The sequence below is a fragment of the Zonotrichia leucophrys genome, chromosome 3, assembly GCF_028769735.1.
Source record: "Zonotrichia leucophrys gambelii isolate GWCS_2022_RI chromosome 3, RI_Zleu_2.0, whole genome shotgun sequence".
Lineage (NCBI taxonomy): Eukaryota > Metazoa > Chordata > Aves > Passeriformes > Passerellidae > Zonotrichia > Zonotrichia leucophrys.
In genome coordinates this window covers 69645095-69667677 of record NC_088172.1, presented here as the reverse complement: position 1 = coordinate 69667677, position 22583 = coordinate 69645095, and the positions used below count along the sequence as shown (strand labels likewise).

General features: G+C 42.4%; 1 protein-coding gene across 6 annotated transcripts in view; it reads right to left on the bottom strand.

Moving 5' to 3' along the window:
- Positions 1 to 320: 320 nt before the first annotated feature.
- The window catches only part of AGPAT4 (1-acylglycerol-3-phosphate O-acyltransferase 4), a 68060-nt gene continuing 45797 nt past the window's right edge, over positions 321 to 22583 (bottom strand). For all 6 annotated transcript variants that reach the window (XM_064708679.1, XM_064708683.1, XM_064708678.1 and 3 more), the window contains 6 exons: positions 21199 to 21360; positions 18784 to 18937; positions 12450 to 12552; positions 11064 to 11139; positions 5694 to 5892; positions 321 to 787 (listed from right to left, as the gene is read on the bottom strand). In XM_064708679.1, coding sequence (XP_064564749.1) covers positions 696 to 787; positions 5694 to 5892; positions 11064 to 11139; positions 12450 to 12552; positions 18784 to 18937; positions 21199 to 21360 — 786 coding nt within the window. In that variant the 3' untranslated portion in view covers positions 321 to 695. The remainder of the gene's footprint in view (positions 788 to 5693; positions 5893 to 11063; positions 11140 to 12449; positions 12553 to 18783; positions 18938 to 21198; positions 21361 to 22583) is intronic.

Below are 22583 nucleotides of genomic sequence, written 5' to 3'. Positions count from 1 at the left end.
TTAGAGGTTTCAGCTATCCTTGGGATGTATGGCCTGGGGAAAGAGAGGGCAGTGGTAACTCAGCTCTGCTCAGGCCACAAAGCCAAATTGTGATCCAGGTTCTGCTGCTGCCAGGCTCCCATGTGTGGCTGTCCAGGCAGGGTCTGGCTGAAGCTCTGAAGGGCCCATGTAGTGCACACTGTGGGAACAGTTCTGCATGTACAAAACTCTGCAGCTCTGCCAGCTCAGCAGAGCTGCTTCAGTCCAACACTGCTATAACCAAGCACAGCATCCCGCTGTGCTGTGCTTAAACACTGACAGATTATGGTTGTTAAACTGTGTGAGCTACACAACTATCAAGTTTAATCATCTTGTAACAATCTTCTGACATTAAAGCTTGCACCTCTAGTTAGTTTCCAGGTAGAGTCTCTTCATACAAGCACACTGGAATTTTTTTTCCTTCAAAACTTAAGACACTTCATAGGAAAACAAACCAACCACACATGTGCAAACCTGTTGTTGAGAGTATAGGAAGGAGTGCATCCTTCCAGCGTGTCATCCAGCCCAAACCCCATAGAAAAACAACAGGAGCACAAATTCAGATATGCACGGCAATTACTCATCCTCGGATCTCGCTTGAAGGACCGTGATATGCACTTAAAGAGTTTTCAGCAGTTGCATTTGTTCCCTTTGGATTGAAGCAGTCTCTGAAGGGGCTACTTTTGTTTCTGCTTGCTGTCATTGTTGCCATAGGTGGAGCCCTTGTTAATCTCCGTAACCCCGATCATCCATCTGACACCGACAGAAGCTGCGAAACAAACACAGTTAAAGCTGCTTGAGGCACGGCCTGGACATCTGTACTGGTGTAGCAGCATGAAAGAGACCTGGGATGAAAGAGGCATTTGATGCTCCCACACCTCCACATCACCTCATTTGCCTATGGCGTCTCATGAAGGAAGAGCCTCAGGCTGGACACATCCCCTCCCATCAGCAGGGCAGAGGCTACAAGGAACAGGATGGGTGTGAGAGGCACAGGCATGCACAGCCCTGCGTGCCAGGGGAAGGGAATTCTGCTGGCTTTCAACAGCCCCTTGTCTGAAAGAGCACAAACAAGTGCAAGGGAACTTCAGATCTTCATAAATAAAAAAAAATGTAAGCTGTGGTATTTGTTAATGGTAGCTCATGAAAAAGTCCATTACAAGAAAACAGGTTAATTTAAAAGACTTTTATAGATGATTCAGTGGTAATAATTTACCATGTGCAAGGATTATTTTATTTATTTATCTGTAGCACTTAAAGTGATTAAGTTGAATGCAGCTTAACCTAAACTCCTTCCTTCACACTTTTGGTTTCTCTGTAAAGGGGCTCATTGCCCAAAATCTGTTATTCCTCAAGGGTTCAGCTACTGTACATGTTCAGAACTGCCATGCTTCTTTCAGGCCTAAAGCTATCAGGGAAGTCACAAACATCTTCCCTCTGCTCAGAATGCTTTCCAAAAAAAAAGGAATCCAAACCAAACAAACCTAGAAAGCCACAGACCTCCCCTAAGGCCTCCAAATCCCACTGTCTTTCTGACTGATGGTGACAGTAAGGTGAGGTGCTCTAGATGTCTCATTCCCATCAACATTTACTTCTCTGAGATGTCTCTGGACAAACTCTCACCAGCCAAAGGACTCTTTATGGTTAAGTCAGTGCCTGAGATCACCAAGAGGATCCAGAGGTTTCATCCCACTACCAGGCATCCCTTGTGAACCACAGGGCTGATCCAAGGCCGTGTCCTGGCATTTGCTGCTCTCCAGCCCTGGAAGGGGAGGGGGCTGGCACACAGTGCTGCCCTGTGCTTCACCAGCTGCTGCTGGCACACCAGCACAAAGAGCCACCACTACAGACTCCTGCTGTGCAGCCTGACAGCAAATTGGCAGCTTTTCCAGAGCAAGTGGTAACTGGATGCCAGGGATGAGTGACACGTGATGTGACAGTGTGGCTGGACACTGGGAAGCTGGTCTGCCCATGGGGCTGCCCTCAGGTCCTGGGGATGCCAGGAAAGCAGGGCCTCTCACAGGGGGAGCAGAGCTGTGCAGTGAGCAGTCCAGAAAGGGAGCTGGCTCTGAGGGCACTCACTGCCACTTGCACTCCGCTGTCACTCTGTGAACAGACACACACCACTGAGACAAGCTAAGGGCTTCACTCTCACAGACAGACAGACAAGAAAGAAAGAAAGAAAGAAAACTATCTCTGACATTTAATGGGCCATGAGCTGGGGAACACAAGAGAAAGATCCGACGTGTAGCCTGCAGTCTGGGATCATAACATAAGAGTAAGCATGAAATCATTACGATTTTTAACCACAAGGGATAGAAACAGCATCTGGAGATGGACACAGAGCATAAATAAGAGCAGCTGTGACAGCAGCCACACACCATGCTGGGGATTTCATCCAGTTCCAAGAATGCCTGGACACAAAAACCAACTAGTTCAGCAGTTCAGATGTCCTTTTTTGTCCTTTGCTCCCTGGCAGAAGCTGCCACTGCCTTCTATGCCCATTTCATATGTAGTCCTCAGCACGCTGGGGAAGGTGGGGTGCAAGGAGAAGAGGACTGCTCATGTTTGCCAAGCCTTGGAAGCAAAGAGGGGAAAGGCAGGGCTGCCTCACTGCTCTGTCCCTGCAGCGCCTCCTCAGCACAGCTCTCCTGAGCCTCAGTGCAGACCTGAGAGATGCCTTCACATTTAAGGATTTATTCACTTCTTGTTTTACATACAACTGTAATAAGGCTTTTTACTTCAAGAAAGGGAGATCAAGCAGTAACTAATCAGCAGTGCCTAACTTCATAGCTGTGAGGGTTTAAGACCACCCTGAGAAGTGCATGAGAGAAGCTATTGGCTGAAGCATCCTTGAACTACTCCGCAGCAAACTGAGGTAACTGAGCTCCTGCATCTTTGTGCCCACCACTACTCAGCATCCAACAGATGCAGGAGGTTGCTGAGGACCTGCTCTGCCTGCTGGAGTGCTGAGGGCTCAAGGAGGGCTGAGCTGACACTGTCAAGAGAGCCAGGAGTGCAATCTTTCTTGGAACACATTTTAGCTCCAAGAAAATCACCACCTCCACATGCAGTATCTCATCCTTCAGCAAAACCTTAGCTCAAAGGATTTCCACCTTTTCTCTTACTACTCAGGATTTTTTTCTCATCTGTTGCCCTGCCTTTATACTACACAGCAAGTGCTATAAGCAGCACAGCAGGCAGGGGCATAAAAATATCCCACATATAGTTTGCACTTGAGTTATATAGGTTATGCATTGAAACTGAGATTTGTACAACTAAAGACTGCATGAACTGTAGACATTTCCATTGAGGGCCTCTCCTACATACTATGAAGGAGAAGAAACAAGCAACACGCTCACATAAAGAAACAACCCACCCCAAATCCCCCAATTTCGAGGCACCAGGCTGAAAGGCCAGACTATCTGGCAGCTCCACCAAAAGGCAGAATGGACACAGGCATGATCCTGCACATGGTTTGTACCCTGCTGTAAAACTTACTACAGCCCTGCTGGCCTGTCCCCTCCTCCTCCTCACCTTCCATTCAGCTCAGCCTGCAGCAGGCCCAGGTCACACCGTGCTCCAGCCCTGTGCTCCACACTCTGCTCCAGGACACTGGGATGTCCCCAGGGCTGATCCCACCCACAGAGCACAGCACACACAGAGCAGCTCCCAGCAATCCCAGCTGGCTCATCCCTACTGGCACTCGTTCAGAGGGAACGCTTCTCTCGCCTAGAGCTGCTCTGGAGCTGCTGGCCCTGTGCCACCAGCCCAGATGCCACCGTGCTTTTAGCATGAAACATGGAATAGCTGCTGCTCCCTTACAAACCTCTCATCTTCTGCATACACTCCCCTTTTAACTGCTGTTGACAGCTTTGCAATAAATTACTTCTAGAGCATGAAGGGTGGGTGTCCTCCTCAACACACGTTATCAAAACATGAAAGGCCACCCAACATTTGGTTCTTTGAAGCCAAATGAGACCAGGGAAGCAGGAGGAGGAGAAAAAAAGAAGAAGCTGCTGTCACGTGCAGATACTGACATTTGACAGACGTGCCTATGCTTCAGCACCACAATATCAGCACCAATTTTTACACAGTTGTTGTGAGCTAAGTACCTAAAGTTCTTTCCATGTGTTCTGCAAAACTAAAGCTGGTTTTCAAAGCACTTTTGCTCCTCAAACTACTTGAGCATTTATCCTCTGGAGCAGTGACTGCCTTGTATTGATTCAAGCAGTTTCACAAAGGGCTCCCAGGCCCAGAGCAGCAGTAAGGTATGAACACAGTGTGATGACTGTTGGGAGTATAAACAGCCAAACTGCTGCACAGCAAAGCACAAGGGGACAACATTCACAGTATAAAGAAATGCCATTTATTTAGGGCTGAAAGTGTTTGAGCTGAACCAAGCAGAGCTGTACACACATGGGTTATTCATTCTTAGACCTCAGAGCTAGGTCTGAGGGATTACAGTCCTTCCACTCCAGCTCAAGTGGAGCATTTTTCTTAGAGCTCTTTCCACCTGAACAGCCAGTTACTTAAAAGCCAGTCAGTGTTTTACTGGAGAGCACAATAAGTAGAAACTATCCAAAGGACAAATGACAATCTAGAAACAGTGCAGAGGGTACCCAGTGAAAGGACCTCCCAGTTACTCTGCTCTATCACAAAAGGTTTATTTTGTGCTTATCTGCACCTGTATCAGGTACTGAAACCCACCCTTAAAAACAGCAATCTATTACAATGGGCTATTGGGGACTGCAGTAAAGCTCCTGATTCTGGAGTATCAGGTGAGCTGTCAAAGTGCCAGAGGAAAAAACCAAACCACTACCTGTGTGCTTCAGTTATAAACAGCGAGAAAAGTCTGCTAGGAGCAATGGGAAGAGCTGATTTTGTCATCTGATAAATCCCTCCAGTCTGCAGAAAAACCTTCCTTTTACATTGTTAAGCCACCAGGTACCAATTATCAGTCCCACTGTAAGGACAGCAAACACAGTCCTCCCTGCTTTGCTACACACTGGCTGTGCCTGCAGGCTGCTGGAGCCTTCTGGTAGATCCAGTACTACAGATAACCTGAGAATAAATCCTTTGGATTATCACTGCAGTCAAGAGATGACTCAGAGCAGCCTGCCTATTAACCTTTCCTTGTGGCTAGAAGCAGAAGAAAGGTAAGTGGGGAACAAGAAAAGGGGAAAGAAATGAAAAGAAGGTCGGTTTTGCTGTCTATTCTTGGTAGCATCATAGCTTTTTTCCTTTACAGGTTCTTTCTTTCGCTTCTTGATAAAGAACTGATGTGACCTAGGTCACTAATAGCAAGATTGTATTAGGTGCAGGGTGAGGGGTGTGGTGTCACTCAGCTAAATTACAAAGGGCTAAATCCAAAACCATCACAATGCTACAATGTCAAGCAGCAAAGCAGTGGGCTCTGAGGTTAAACTCCAGAAATCCTGAATAATGGTGTGAGGCTCCCTGTGGAGGGCACACAAGGCATGAAGAACTTTGAAATGGCACCCAACCAACCAGTCTGCTGAGGGGAGAAACTGAATTAAGAGAAAAATGCTGAAGCAAAGATGACAAATTCAAAACATTTTGCAGTAGCTACACTTCAGTGCACCATTAGGCAATTGTTCCAAAACCCAGCACCAAACAGACTATGCCAGTATTTTTTTATCAGAAAAACTCACCTATTATAATGACAAATGCAAAACTAGCCAGTGTCAGTGATGATCCACTGTTGATCATGTTGATGAGCAGCTGGAACAAAGGATATAGCAGCAATAAGGCCCAGAAAAGCCAGTTCAAAAGTGTCCATGGCCGACGGGGTGGTACTGTCGGGACTGCTGGGTAGGTTCCTGTACGGTAATATTCCTCCTGGAATGCATCCTGGCAGAACAGAGGAGGGCAACAATTACATCCCCATCTGCCAACAAAATTTGCTATCCCTGGCTTTGATGTCCCTCCTTCTGGAGGCCTGTAACCACAGGGGAAGATCAAAGACCAGCTGATGGCTGGAAAGCTTGTACTTTGAAGTCAATGAACACAGAGTCAAAAAAAAAAAAAGAAAGAAAAAAAAAAGAAAGGGAGAGCATACACTGATGTGTGAATACTTTCTTTCTCCTACAAACAGCAGCCTGAAAAATGCCATACCTGGAGAGCACAGCAGCCAAGGAAAACAGGAGGGATGATGGGACATGCACTCCTGCAGGAGCCACAGCCACTGCCCAAGCACTGCAGGTAGGCCAGGGAAGTGTCTGGGCTCCATCCTCAGCAGCATCCCTGTTCCCTCTTGTTTCCTCCAACTGCTGCTCTCAAACAGCACCCACAAACCTGTCAGAAAGGGTGACCAGGCATCACACTCCAAAGAACATCACCCCTTCCTGCCTTTGTCCCAGGGATGTAGTCTTGTTTACCTTGTCCCCGTGCTGCTTGTAGTGGGAAGTTTGGGTGCTGACCCTCCCTAGAGGCAGTGTAGTGCATCAACAGCACAAAATCTCTCACTGCCTATGAGCATATGACTTGACCTTTAAGTATAACACAAGGAGGATAATGGGCTGGGGATTGTTTTTTCTGTTCTCCACATGGGTGAATAGCATTGCCTTTGCTGATCTCACCAATCCAAGATACCAAAAGTGGGTGGGGGAAAAAAAAATCCTCCCTCTTTGTTAAAAGCAAAGATTATTGATCTGTGTTATCACAAAAAAAATCTGGCTGAATAATGAAGTCAGCATTAGATTGACATAAAAAAATTAACTTAATCAGAATGAAGTATAATATTTCTTTAAAGAAAGGATTTTTGGTTTCTAAAACTTTTAGGAAAGCCAAGATGAATCAACCAAAAGACTATTTTTTTACTATGCTATGATTTTATACTTACACTCCAGTTGACACAAACAATTACTTACTTGATAGCAACTTGAGCAACTACAAGCTGTTACCACTTTGTCTATTTCAAAATGATCATTCAGCTTTTATGGGATTATGCAGTAATTGAAGCACTGCCCTCTCTTTATTGAGATTACAAAAATTGTGTTTTACTGATGTGAGCTGGACTGCAGTGGGATCACTGTGGCCAATTACTGAGCCATCTTCAACAGAGTTCACAGTGTATGTTATTTTCTTCACACTGCAGTGAAGACTGCTTTAGAACACAGAGCTACTCATCATGAGAAAACTGAACTTAGTACACACAGTTAGGTTTCCAAATGCTGGTATTACCCAGGAATGTGAAGAATTCCCGACTATTGCTGGCATTGCCATTAGAGGGCCTGCTACTACAAAGAGCAGGAGAGGCTCCCTTGAAACAAGCACAGCAGGGCTTTCTTTGCTGGCTCTGCATGGCATGAGGGGCAGCAAAACCACTGACCACACCTCACTGGGAGGCTTGAGACAGATGGAAAACAAACACAAAAGGCAAAACAATGTCAAGGCCAACAGCTCCACCATACTTCCCACTGTTGTGGGGAACAGCTCTTCAGTTACTATTCCTTACCCTTAAATACATTCATTCACTTGCAAAAGGCATCTATGGGTTCATCTGTCCTGAAAGCTTTTGTGAGGGTGCCTATGATACCCAGCAACAAGACAGACTTTAAACAGATGATACACCTCACCATTTCCCAAAATCACCTTCCTCACATTAGGCTCCTTTCATTCCTCTGCCTACAGAGCTTCTTTTTGGTTTGTAATGAATTCCATCCACGCAGGTATCACATTCCAACACGGAAACATGCTCCCTCTACTGCCCCCAGCACATTTAAGTTACTTCAGACAGTGAGGTAATGCAGTGAGGGCAAGTCAGGGAACATCCATCTCCTTGTGAGAGGCTGACTGGATTCCTCCTGTCCATTCCCACAGGAGGCCTGACAGCACAGGTAAGCTGCTGCCCCTTTGTGAGGAAGCCCACAAACAATGAGGATCCAAAAATATATACTTTGTTCCCAAACACTGGAGTTCTATACACTTCTCCTCTTCAGTCAGGCTTTGCTAATTCCCTGGGACATTTCTGTATATATTTTCAGGCTCTGTTTTCCAAGCTTCTTTTACAAGCAAGAAGAATTAGAAGCTTGCTTTCTTTTTAATGAAAATTAAGATTTTCAAACAGAACTTCTACTTCAGGTGCTGAGGCTATAATGAGGCAAAAAAAAAGAAAACAAACATGAAAGGACTAGCAGAGTTGTCATTACTACATGCTACCTCTTCAGACCTGGCAAAAAGATCCTCAACCCAGTCCTTGTTAAAGTGAAAGGGAGCCTTTCTAGCAATGGCAGTTAAAAAAAAAAGTAAAAGAAATAAAAAGGGAAGGCAATGTGCAACCCAAATTGAACTTCTGTCATAATTTGGAACTTACTGATACAGTGGTGGCCGTATGTGGAAGGAGAACAGTGTTTGCTTTAGAGCAGCAGCACAATGCCACTGTTTATCTGGCAGGACTCTTCAACTGTGTTTGTAGCAGTGACTAAGCCAAAAAACGAAGTGACAAGTAGCAAGAACATAAACACAACAGGCTCCCACAGAGAAGTATCTCAGTTTGAGGTACTTGTAGGTGAGAGCAGACAAGGAAGAAAAAACAAAAGAATAAGCTTTTCTCAAAGACTCTCATTCCTTTACTAATGTCAGTGTGAGGAAATAAATAAATTTTTTAAAAAAATTCATGTCCCTCCATGTTCAGTAGCTGCTGGTTTCATTACTCATTCCAACAGCTCTGCAATCCTGATCACTTTGAGTGCACAGGCCTTGACCTCAGTACCTGTGGCATTCTCCAGCCACTGAATCGTGCTAATACAGCATAATTCAGCACATTGTATGTGAGTCTTGAGAAACTTCTGCAAAATTATTAAAATTATTGAGAATAAGCAACAGCACAGGGAACCATAATGTGTGTTAAAATAGGGTCTCTGCTTTCCAGTAGCATGCACAGCTTGTCTGACTTTGAAACAGCAAGTGAAATGCTGCAAGCAAAACAGACAAAGCAGGGGATGAGTGTGTATCTTGCAATGAATTACTGCCCTTTGAATAACAAATTTTCTACATTATATCACAAATATTTTCTGACTGAAGATGACCTGAAACAGAATTAAGTTTTGGGAACAGCACCTGGGAGGCACTGCTGTTTATTATCTGACCTAAGAGCCCATAATCTTTTTAACATGCAGGGCAGAATGGTGAAAAAAAAACCTGTATTTTTACCCTGCAGGTAGGCTTTCATCATCTCAGAACTCTGGAAGAAGTTGTCCCTGCTCTATATTCTGCCAGTGTGATTTTACAAAGACAAGGGCTTCAGTAAACCAGGGATGACTGCAATGAAGTAAGTTTCACTAAAGTAAAAGAGCTGGAGAAACAGAAACATGCTGCCCTCAGAGAAAAATGAAAATCATCACAAAAAATCCCAAACCAAAACACAAACAAACAAACGAACAGCTCCCCCTCAGCCTTAATCAATCAAAAACATTCACATAACCAAAAAAGGTTTTAGTGGAACGGAAAACTGAACACAGCACAATTCACTCTTGGATGCAAAACTTCACTCCTGCACTTAAATAGGAAACCAGAGACTTAACCAACCAGCAAATGAAGTTGTCATGAAGAATACTATGATATATTGTACAATATAATATTATGAAGGATAGATGTACCCTCTGTAAGCACTAGAAGCAACTGAGTGTTTGCCAAAGAGGGAATAACAGAAAAATCCTGGAGTGAATTACTGCAACTATGTAATAAAGGATTGAGGAAAACAATCACCACATTCACACTTATGCTCTTGTCTTGCAAATGTCTGAACAGTTCTCAGGGACATGGAACAGGGCTCCAAAGGCATGGCAGCAGAAAGTGGACTTTGCAATGCTGAGCAGAAGGACCATTTACACACACACGGGCCGTGGGTAACAGCCTCCTTTTCTGCAAAGGGGCTGGGGCTGTGCCTCAATCAGGTGCTGGGGGCACAAACTCTGAGAAGGGGCATCAGAGGCAAGGGGAGCAGACCTACAAGTGAGGTCTCAAGACACATTTACTTTCCACATTCCTGTAAGCAAGCTGCTTAGAGGAGCTATAAAGTACAGCAGAAACAGGCATGGTTTGAAACAGAACTGCCAGGGCATTGTCGATGTGGTGTCCCGGGAAGAGCACGACAAATGGCACAGCAGAATTTTGCTGTCCCAGTGAGAGGAAACCAGAGCACAGCTATATTCTATAATTTCTAAATCCAAAGCACTGCTGCATTCCAGTCTGAATACATAACTTTGATCAAGGTATTGAAGCAAAGTGAACTGCCAGGCCCTCATGCCGTGCATACCTATGACTCCTGCTGACTGAAATGGGAGTGCTGTGTGCATTCAAAAAGCACATTTCCCAACAACTGTCTCCAACATTTATAAAACCAGCCCAGAAGAAACAGATTCTGAAAGATGAAAGATTCATATGGAAGCATTTGCAAAGGAAAAAAAAGAATAAAAACCCCAAACCACTGGGCATCTACAAATACAATCATTAGTATTCTCTCCCCATCCTATGAAATCAGGAATCTTAAATGCATGCCTTCTTAACCCACAGTGTGAAAACAATTTATCAGCCTGTTCTTTTAATGCTGGATGTCTGCATTGGTAAAAAAGGCAGGGTAAACAAGGGACAAAAATTTTAATACACTAAAGAATAGACCTTATTTAGCCCACAAACTGCTTCTTGATATTTAGAAGGTGTCTTCTAGGGAAAGAAGGTCCTTCTACTAATCAGAAGGCAGTAAGACAATTTCGTGTTTTGTATCCTTATGCAATTTTCTAAAGAAGAGGCTTAAAACTGCTCTAGAAAGTCTTGTTTAAGCTTTCTTCCTGTTGCTCTATGTACAAAACAAAAGCAATCATGACTGGAAGCACAGGATCAAGTTTGTAGTGCAACAGAGAACTTACCCTGTAGAGAAACAGAGCACTTACCCTGAAAGCCAAACAAACCAACTCACTCCCAGCCTCCAAACTGGGACACTACACATGCACACTGGAAAGGTCTACTAGCACTAAAAGGAACTAGTGGCTTGTAAGTGCTGTCTTGACAAAAAATCCAACCTTTTCTTGATACAGTTTGTGGAGCCAGGTAGAACATTCCTGCTCATCTTCTGGGACATCCTCTAGAGGAATCCGCCTGCCAACGGTAAACAAGAGAAATTGAAGAATATTAAATACTTTGACTTTCCTGAACAGCACTCACATTATACAGACAGATTATCTGACAGGAGATACCACATTTCCCACCTTTTTTAACTTGTGCCACACCTACAGCACTTCAACAAGCAAATATGGAGGAGATTTTGAAGGAATCTGTGATAGTCCTCAACTAATTGCCAAAACAAATTTAGCCATGAGGTTTACCCTGCCTGTAACAGCTTTTCAGGATGTGTAAGCAGCTATCCTGAGCTGAGAAAAGCAATTTCCATGCTATGCCAGACTGACTTGCAGCAGGCTGGAATGGTGCAAAGGGAGACACAGCAAGAGGAACCCCTCTGCTCTGCTGGAGCTGACACCCACAAGCAGGGCCCTGTGAACACCATCCAGCCAGGCCATGTACACCAAACACGAGGACACCACGTGAGCTACCATGTGAGAAGAGGAATCAAGAGAAACTTTCTTTTTACCCTTGGACAAAAATAGTTCTGAAAAAAATACTTTTTCAAACAGGTAGAAAAGGAGAAGTAGAAAGAAAAGGTCACCCCATTCCTCTTCATATTGCTGTCCAGGATAAAGGAACTGGACCATGGTCCATGATAGCTCTTAAGGGGTTATGATGACCTCTTGATCACTTGCAGCATCACTTTTAGGTTCATGCTCCAACCCTACATCATCCCATGCCCTGAGTGCCTGTAGCACAGGTGCTGCTGGTGGAACCTCACCTGGGAATTGGCTCTTTTCCATTAAGATCATGGGAAGCCATTAGGGTATTTTTAATTTATAGAAACCTTAATGAAAGGAATCCAGGTAATGCTTTTTCTACTAAACAATCCCCTTCTTGGTAGGGAGGGCACAGCTGTCAAATATATCAACAACGACACCACCAGACAGCAAAGTCTGAGCTGACCTCCACCAGAGGAACTGGAACTGTCTCTGGAACTCCTGTGCCAGAGAGGTGTAAAGCAACTCCACCTGAACACTTCGGTTGTGTTTGGTATTCTGGCAAGTGAGTGAAAAGAGACCCCAGTGCTGCTGCTGAGCTGACCCACAAATGAGTAAAAAACAATAAACAAAAAGTTCTCTAGACATTTATGGACTCCTCACATAATCACAGAACTTTACCAGAAACACTACCCAACCCATATGAATTTTTATCTGAAGTTCTGTGAAGCCAGGTTGGTAGAGATCTGCTTTCTGTTATCCACATGAAAACACTCCCTTATTTGACCAAGTGTGATTTCAAGTACACACTCCTGCTTAAAAGGAATTAAAATATGGATTACTTGCCTTACATATAAATCTGCATGATATTTCTTTCCATTTAGAACTCCCAGCAATGTTGGATTTTCATTATTTCTAAAATTAAGGGTAGAATCATAGACTGCAGAAACTACAAGAAGAAAAACAGGTTATGTGTTTACTGTAGTAATACAATGGAAATAAGTAATTCTCTCTCAGACAAGGGAAATATTTAAGGAAGTCATCAGCAATAGCACCACAGTTTGAGCTGTCACCAAGGTAAAAACAACACAGAATATTCAACATGCAGGTTTGCAGAAGCCAAATAACCAGTGACTCTTTCAGGAACTGCACCTGCAGAATGGAAAGGTTTGCTCTCCACCCTTGCCTCCTCTCCATCCCTCCCTCATCAGGTGCAGTATGACAGCTTCTGACAGAATACACCTGGGACTTCCTAGGAGTCAAATGGTTGCAGAACTGTTACCTTTTTCAGCTCACTGGGAATCAACAACTGCCCCCTAAATCTGAGGAAACAACCAGGCAGATACACATTTTATAAACAATGAGCAATTGTTTATATCACCCTCTGACTGAGAACAGGTAAACTGTGTTTAAGACCTCCTGCAGCAGCAGGGCTGAATGCTGCCATGAATGGCCCCAGCTCCCTTCCACTGTTTGCTAACTCAGGCACTTGCTCTAGGGCAGAGGCAGAGAGACAATGACACACCACACCTTGTGTGAGCTGGATGCTGCCATGAGAACATGCAGATGTGAGGAACAGAACATGGAAGCTCTGCTGAACAAAACTGCAGCCAAACTTCCAGCACCACGAAAACTGCACAGCTCAGGACTGGGTAGGAGCAGTAAAACCATTTGCAAAGGCTGATGGCAGATAAACTAAAAGAGCAATCATAAACAGCTGCTACAGAAAAAGCATTCACTGTTTAGAACCACATGAATAGCTGCAAAAGAGTTTATTTGAATGCATCCTTAGATACACTATTTTCCTGATGTCACAAAATTACCAGGGAATGATTCATTTTCCTGACACTGAAATCAGTTGTGCATCATGGTATGAACTCTGAGTGCAATGACAGCAAAACAACTTTCCTATTTTTTGTCACAAATGTGACAAAGAAGCATTTTCATGTGTAGCCTGATGTACTTTAGGCTTTCTGCTCCAGAGTTTTGCAATAATTAATAAAAATGCATGTGGTAAACCTTTATTGTGAAACCTCTTGACTCACCTAAGAAGGACTTATTACAGAGGACAGATTTGCTCTTGGTTTTGAAACCTCTCTAGCTATGAGAGATAAATATGGTTTGGTCTCATTCAGCTCCCAGAAACTCACCACATCATTTGTTACTGCAAAACTGAATTCATAGTGAAGCCTGGCTTCAGTGCTGAAAGTAAATCCTCAAAACAAAGGCCAAACCCTTGCCAGTGCAAAATGACTCTGTCCCTCACTAACAACTCCATTCTTTTCCTACTACAGTTGGGGTCTTAGCTCAAACTCAAAACTAATAAACAAGACAAAATCTACTTCAGGCACACTACTCTCAATGTAAAACATAAGTATGAAATTACTTTTTAAAAAATCAATTATCAGCCTCCATTTTTAAGCTTCTTAGTGTATAAGGATTTTACTAATCTACTCTAATTTACTAATCCAATGTAATTGAAGGAAAACAAGAGCTCAGTTTGGTTTATACAGTGTAAGCTTCTTAGTTTATTCTTTAATAGCATGAGATTATTCTAACAACAATAGGGATGCAATAAAGCAAAGTATGATATACACAACACTTCCATCTCTTACAAGGCATCTACATTTGAATTTTTGTATGAATTAGGTTTTTGTTGAGACACATTGGAAGATGGTTCTCCTGTTCTGTTTTTCTCCTGAAAAAACCTTCTGTGGAGATGGACAGTAACATCTTTATGTGCTGACAGTCTTACACAGAGCTTTCCTTTTCTCCAGGGGGAAAAAAAAGCTATTCCAGTTTCCAACTGGTCCGCAGTTTAACATTCAGTCTAATATCTTTTAATAACACATTGAAATCTTTTGGTGCAAGGCAGTGCCAAGCCCAAGACAATGATATCAATGTGCAGGAGTAAACAGACCTCTGTTATCCAGATGTAACTGAAGATAACTAAAGATTTTAGCTTTCTCATTCTGAGAGTGCAGAAAAGAATAACAATGAAAGTGTCCAAGAAAAAGACTGCATGAAATGAAAATCTGCCAGAAAGCATCCACAGTCAAAGAAGCACTAGCATGCTGTGTGACATGCTGAAACAGGTTATCATTAAACATGGATTATGTAATTGCATAAATAGAATTGGACATCTCATGACTTTCTCACCCAAAAGCTGAAGAGACCAGAAAATTCACATTGTAAAACAAGTGGAAAAACCCCTCCAAAGTATCCTGAAAACACTACAACTGTCCCACTCTCAGACTAATACAAGCAAAATATGAGTTTTGCTTCAATTGTGTAATATTTTTTGAAAGGAGTTATATCTCAGAATCTCTTTTTCATTAAAAACAAAACACAAATATTTTAAAGCTCTTTCTGTCAAAAAACCGATTAGGTTTTTGTTTTTGATTTTGTTTTCTAATCTCTGCCCAGCTTTTTTGTCATCTCATTAACTCTGGGTTTCATCTACAGCATTCTGACAGAGAGCTAAGTACTTAAGAATTTAAGATTTAATTTCTTAACTTCAAACTAAAAAATAAATCTTTGGATTACATATCTAGAGAGGATTTTTCTTACTTTGACTGTCCTCTTGAATTTCACACATTATTTTGTGGCCATGGTGGATTATGCCAGGATGATTCACTGACAAACAGGCAATGAGTGTGGCTGCATGCATCTTCATACTAGCACAGAATGATCTGAAGACTGGAAAAGGGAGGGAAAGGTACAGTGGCATTCACTGTACTGCTGCTGTGACACCACCTTGACACAATCCTTTGATTTAACATTTCATTAATTGGGCCAGCTTGAAAAAATCCCACTCATCTTCTCTCAAATTGTGTTACTTGCTCTGGATGATGAATAGAAACCCACTTGAAAAAAAAAATCCAGGACTAATATACAACTCATGGGGGAACAACAAGTCATTGCAATATGCCCAACCACTGTCATACCCCAAAACTCCATGAGAATATCACCCTGGAATTCTCATGCAGTCCCTCTGGGACAGCAGTTCCCAGCATGCACAACTGGAGGAAAAGGTACACAACAAAACTTGGGCTTATCTACAATCCATCGTGAAGTACATTTTTAAGTACAAGTCATTACTAAATAAAAGCAGCTGAAAGGAACTGCCTGATATACAGCCAGACAATAAAAGTAGTAATTAAATATATCTTTGGCAGTATTTGAGACATCTACTTTTACTGTAAGTAATAGATTCATGTCTTAGAAACAGATATGTATTTTCATTTGCTTCCATGAACAGTACAGGTAGCAAACAGCAATTTATTAAGAAAGTGAACAGCTTCTAGGAATTAAGTTCCTGGGGACTGCATCTATAAAACCATACTGATAGGAATGGTCACTGACAAAAGTATCAGAACAAGTTCAGAAAATATTAAAAGCATTTCTTTAAGAATCAAATTATGTACAGAGATCTGAACTTCTGAAAGCAAGTTCTGAAGGAAAAAACAATCCCATTATCACTTATGAAAGAAATTAGTTAGGAGGGAAGGTTCTTTACTTGTTATTTTGCATGAAAGGTATTTTTATCCAAATACATCTGTTTATGCTGACAGATATCACATCACTGGCATGGAGGCAGATTCCAATAAATAAGCTCCTTCTAAAACTAAGTTTTTCACAAGAGATGGGCTTGCCAGACTGATGTCATTGATGACAATGGAAATAGACTGATGTCTGTTTCCAACTACTGCAGAATTACTTCTGAACTCTTTTTGTTCCTGAGTGACTGCAGCAGGTACCATCAAGGCTTGATACAAAGTTTTGAAGAGGACCAACCTGTGATTGCTGCTGCCACGGGTGAATTACATCTACAGCCAGAGACACCAGCATCTAACCATCCCATAGCACTACAGCCTCTGACAAGCTGAATCACACCCTTGTCAGAAAGGATGAAAAAAATGGGCCAGGAGCTCCTGTCACACCCAGCTGTGAACAGGTCCCAAACCTGTGACTTGGCTCCACTGCTATGTCGTGCTACATCCCTTAGCAAGGCACTCCAGCCAGGCCCACCACCCCTGTGGGAGAGCACAAAGTGCATCAGCCTAAATGGCACAGTCCAAAGTGGGCTCAGGCAGCTCAGCACCAGTCTCTCACTTTTAGAGATATGACCTAATTTCTAGACAGTATTACACTTCCAGATCATGGACTGTCTAAAGAGACTGCCACCACATTCTCTATTTGCATGGACTTATTATCTGTACATAATAATCCTACACACAGTTCTAAAAAACAGGACATTGTTTTCAGATGCTCTTTACATGATCCCCTTGTCTCTATAGGACAGAAACACATACCAACCCAAGCAGTAACTTTTCTATCTCACTGTCACTGCAAAAAATAACAAGGCAAATAAAGCAACAAACCTAGAAGAACTTGCAGCACCAGTATGGGGTCATCCAAATCTCAGAGGTTTATTGGCTGGATTTTTAAGCTCAAGTTTTTGCTGAAACTGTGTATGAGAAGTTATGACTCTGCTTCTCCTCAAACCCTCACAGGGAAATACTGCCTTTGTCCTACACTGCTCCATCTAGCAAGTTACAGCTTCTGCATTGAGGCAGTGACATATGCTCTACTCCCCTAAATAAAACAAGTAATCTAGCAACCTCAGTCTCCTTTTTCTAAAGGAATTTCAAATATTTAGGGTACTGGTAAGTGTTATGGTACTGTGTGGCATGGATGTCCAAAACTTTTTATGTCACTTGGATTTCCTAAAATTGTTTCCTTTTGGAATGTTTTCCCACAATCACACCATATTTTGCTTGCATTACACACAGCAGTGATAAGAACAAAACCACCACCAAAATAACCTGCTCCTGATGCCCAGCTCAGGGCATTAGAGGCCACAGACTCAACCCTACTTCTGCTACCAGCCGCTGTTGTGCCCTCAGCAGAACAGGCACCCTGATTCCACAGGCAAGGCTAAGCCGCGCTCTTTGGAGGGTTGCTGGATGCTTCACATAACTTACCTCTTCTTCATGGGCCAGAAAGGATCCAAGCTATGCTATCCATCGTGGGGGTGGGACCTTGTGGGTGCCTGGGGAGCTACAACAGTGGTATGATCTACCTGGCTTGCCAGAGGCTATTTAGAAGAAATACAAGAGATAGCAAGCCAGCTGACTGGGAAGCTTTCCTTACAGCAGCTATCCCAGATATGCCAAGTGAAAACACGTCTTCAAGGACAAAAGAAGTTTTGACATTAACTTCAGTCAAGCTGGAACATTTTCTTCTAAACCAGGAAACACTTTTTTCTTTCTTACACACCAGGCATCTATCACACAAATCTACCAGATCCCAAAGACTCTGCAACACTACAGCTACTTAGCACTGTCTTTCCTGTGCCCATGAAGTACACAGAAGAAGACTGACAGTAGTATTAGGCAAAGAATTTGATAGATAGTATTAGTCAAAGAGTATCACTTCAAAGGCAACATGTGCAATATGATGTCACTTTAAAGCTGGCAAATGCAAGTAACCAGAAAAAAATGGGGAGCTCAAAACAGTATTAATAAAGAAAAACTTACTCATGTTCTATAATGTAGAAAGTGTTTATGACTTTCACCTACATGTATCATCAGTCAAGGCCCACTCCCCTTCCTCAGCTCCATTAAGAAACTCTAAAGAGCAAATCTATACAGAAATTTAAAGTAGAATATTTTTGGATTTTAAAATTGCATTATTTGACGTAGCCTTTTACCACAAGAAATTATTTTAAGACACACTGCCTCAGACTCTCTACTGATGCATTTGCTTCATTTAGAATAGAATTGCTTAGCAAATAATAAGAAATACTATTCTTTGGCAATAGGTACGATATATGCAACAAAATAAGTACCAATTGGTACAAAATATGCAACTGAGATTCCTCAACACAGAGTCGCAGTTAACAAAACATAACAATAATAAATTAAAACCCAAAAAACCAAACAAAAAATTCCCACCAAAAAAAAAACAAAACAAAAAACCCACAACCAAAACCAACCCCACAAACCGATTCAGGACTTTTTTATTAAAACCAGAGGCTAGTGAAAAAACTAAATGCTTTTGAGAGCATCCCAGGATTTTTCTGCTAGAACACACTACAGGGAAAAGAAAAGCATGGCAAACTGTCAGCTGTTAGAGGAAATAACCATTTAGCATTGTCCCCTGTGACTTTCCTTACCTACATTTCTCAAACACTGCACGGTGACAGCAAATCCTTTTGTTCGTGGCAGGAGGTGGTACTTGAGCTTGGGCAGACCTTTGGCTTCAGCCACCTTCATGCTGATCTGGTGCTTCTGCTCTGTGAACCTTGTGCCCTCACAATGAATCAGGAACTAAAACCAAAACAGAACTACAGTCAGACAGAAGCTCATGTTTTCTTCTGATTGAGCAGAGTTCTCTCAAATTCCCACCAGCACAACCCAAATTAACACTGCTAGCTGGGACACATGTAGCGACACACACATTTATGTAATTCATCTGACTGAGGTAACAAATCCCAACCAACCAAAAAAAAAACAAACCCAAAACCCCAAATCCAAACACTCATCCAACCTGCCATCCAGTTTGAACCTCAGCCTTTTGGCTTTACTGCTCTGCTATTTGCCATCAGAATGACTTGGTTTCTCTGAGTCACTCCATCTCTAATAAGCTGTTAGAAAACACTCCAAACATCCTCCTGTTGCAAATCTCTCTCTGATGGTAAAGCATTCAAATATAATGGCATCTAAAACTTGCTAAGAGTCTAAACCAAACAAATTTCTAGGAAATGCTTCAGTGCCCAGCTTGTTTGCCCCTCATTCTAACCTGCTTAGTTTCCCTGTGGCACAGGATCCAAGGTAATGGCCTGAAGTTGTGTCAGGGAAGGTTTAGGTCAGATATTAAGACAGAAAACTTCAGGCAGTAACTCTGATGCCAATGAGACAGCTGTTAACAGATGTAAGGCAGCACATGCAGGACAACTGAAAGGCTCATGCTCTTATGAACTATACAGAAGTGCTCAGACATGAATAATTACAATCTTGCCACTGGCAGGCAGGGGAGAGCACACAGATCTTTGGAGATCTACCACTTGCTCATCTGCTTTCTGCCAAGCATGAATGCAAACTAACACATCAGAGAGCACTGCCAAATGACACAAAGTAAGTCCTCATAACCCACAGCAAAAATGTAGCCAAAAAAGACAGAGATATTGAAGAAACTAGCCAAGCAGCCAGCTTCAGCTCTAGCTCATCCAAGAGAGCTTTTACCAGTGTGTTGCATGCATAATGTTATTCAGATTGATAAGACACAGAGGAACTGATGGGAAATTCTCTCTTGTTCACTTAGCATGCTTTGCCTTCTCTACTTTCCAAGGTGCTATTCTTGTGCCTTTTGACATTATGTCATCATACAAAAGCAAATTAAAACTCCACACTGCAATAACCCCAGGTGTACATTAACAGTAATCTCCATTACATAGGTATACCTCCTTTTTAGCAATCCCTCTACAAGAGAATCTACAGGATGGTGGTGGCTTGTGCTCATTGATTAGAGTGGAGCTGCCTACATGTACAGAAAAGTCACAGAGCACAGGCAAATCTCTGGAGAGAAACTGAAACTGAAGTCCCAGAATCACCCCTTTGCTAGACAGCCTCCTGCCTGGAAGTCACATAAACACTGAAGCACAGAGATTTGTTTTGATTGCTTAGCACTCATTTAAACCAATGACAATTAACAAAAGGAATTTGTTTCAGAGCATGAGAAATACAGCATATACATCTTCATGAGGAAACAGCACGGTTTCTGTAGGCCCTGGGGACGCTGCTTAAGATTCCATTTCTTTAACTGAATTGCACTCTTGCCATCACTAGCTCAGAAGAACTAGTGATGTTCTAAGTGATGTATCTAAGCTCTAGTGATGTATCTAAGCTCAGAAGAACTGCAATTTTTATGATTTTCTGAGAAAAGGAAAAAATTCAAAGCCTTTTCATTCTCAGATAAAGAAATGCCAGGCATGGTGAATACTAAAAAATTATGGTAATGCAAAAAGTAAGACTTTCTTGTTATTGAAAAGTTACACCAATTCTTTCCCTTGTGCAGAGACAATGGCTACATCAGGCCACTTCTCTGACCAGGTGGCTTCTACTTCTTCTGGGCCATGTCTGACCAAACACCTTCACAGGAATGGCAGAATCACTGGGAGGGAGAAACTCTAGTATATTAACTCTGCAATCCCTGGGAAGGTGAAAGGAGAGCTAAGGTAACAAATATAGCTGATGTGCTTCAATACAGCATTGTCACATGCATCTCTTAGACAGCCACGAACCATCGCATCTACCCCTATCCAGAGCCTGTAATGAGAGAACCACAAAATTTACTGAGTGCATCACAGTGCAGGTATTTTTGCAGTAGTATCTGTAGCGCTCCATACTACAGAGAAAGAAACAGCACAGAACATGGGAAACTCCAGAGAGAATTCAGTTGAGAGTATTCTCCTGATACTCCCAAGGAAGCTAATGAATCCAAAGTCTCAGGAACAATCTGGTAAGCATCACATATTGCCTGTGCCTCTCACTCCTGCTACCTCACACTCCATTTGTTAAGCACCACTCACCCAAAAGTTTTCAGGGTAGTCCCGGAGATTGAGCAACTTCTGCACCACAGTTTTCCGATCTTCCTCCCACTTGCGCTTGCAGAAAACTATCTCTAGGAAATACCACATCCAGCCAATGATAGGCATGTAGGAGAGCTCCTTCTTTGCAAGCACTTTGGAACTCTGCAGGACAGAATCAAAGCAACACAAACAGGGTTAAACCACTTAAGAGTACACTGTGGGTATGGGACTTGCTTAGTTAGATGCAAAGATAACCATTTACATTGACCAGACCCAGTTTTAACACCAGTGCAAAAGCAAAACAAAGAAAAATAAGGTTCTCTCATATGACAGAACAGTCAAATCTAATCTCAGATATCTGCATGGAAGACTTCTAGAATTAAATATATATGAGTGTGTGTTGCTCTCTCCTACCCAAACACTGAAACCCAAAAGAGAAGCCAAATTCCTTCAAACATGGAGGAATCCATGTAAATAACCTGAGCTGTATGAATCAAAATTCTTAATCAGATCCTGGCACTGGCAGCTCAAGTTCCTTTAAGATACCTTGAAACTATACATCTCTACATGGAGGGAAAAAAAAAAGAGGAAAATAAAAAGCAGAGTCACAGAGCCACTGCAGCACAACGTACTGATGCTATGCAAACATGGTTTACCAATAGAAGAAACCATAAACACTAGAAACAACAGCAGCAATAAGAATACTTAATTTGTGCTCACTTTTGTTTATGAAAGGGCATACTTAGAATAGCAAATTTCTCACCAAAGCATGCTTCTGGAGTAGGAAAAAACAAAAAAGCACTCTTTCTGTCTCATAGGTGTGACAGACACTGAAGTGACTGGTCCAGACACTTGACAGGAAGTCTGTGATTTATCAAGCATTCAGCATGTTCTGTAAATTAATCCTACTCCAGAATTTAACTCTGTGATCATTTCAGACTAACATCCCCTAGGGCAGGAGAACTGATTCCATGTGCTCCTTTCCTGTCTTCCAAGCCAGCCCACCCTGGTGAGCTGTCTTACATTTCGCTTGGTTATTTAATCAATAAAATGGCACATGTATGTGTTGTGTTCATAAAGAAATTGTTGCTTCAGCCTTTCCTAAAAAAAACCCAGTGACATTTCCTTACAAGAGATGGGAGTAATTACAGTCCAGTTTCTGACCATGATATTATTATAAGCTAACCCATCTAAAAGCTCTGCAGATAGATTCCAGGGCATGGAATTTGACTAGAAATTACTTATTGGTAAAAGTTACCATCAACAGAAACTATTTCCTTTTACTTTTTTAGTCACTGTTGTTCATTTGGTTGCTACAAGAAGAGACTTGACCTAGTTCTTTATCTCAGCTCATTTTTTTCATCTGCTCTCCTTCCCTGAGAAGG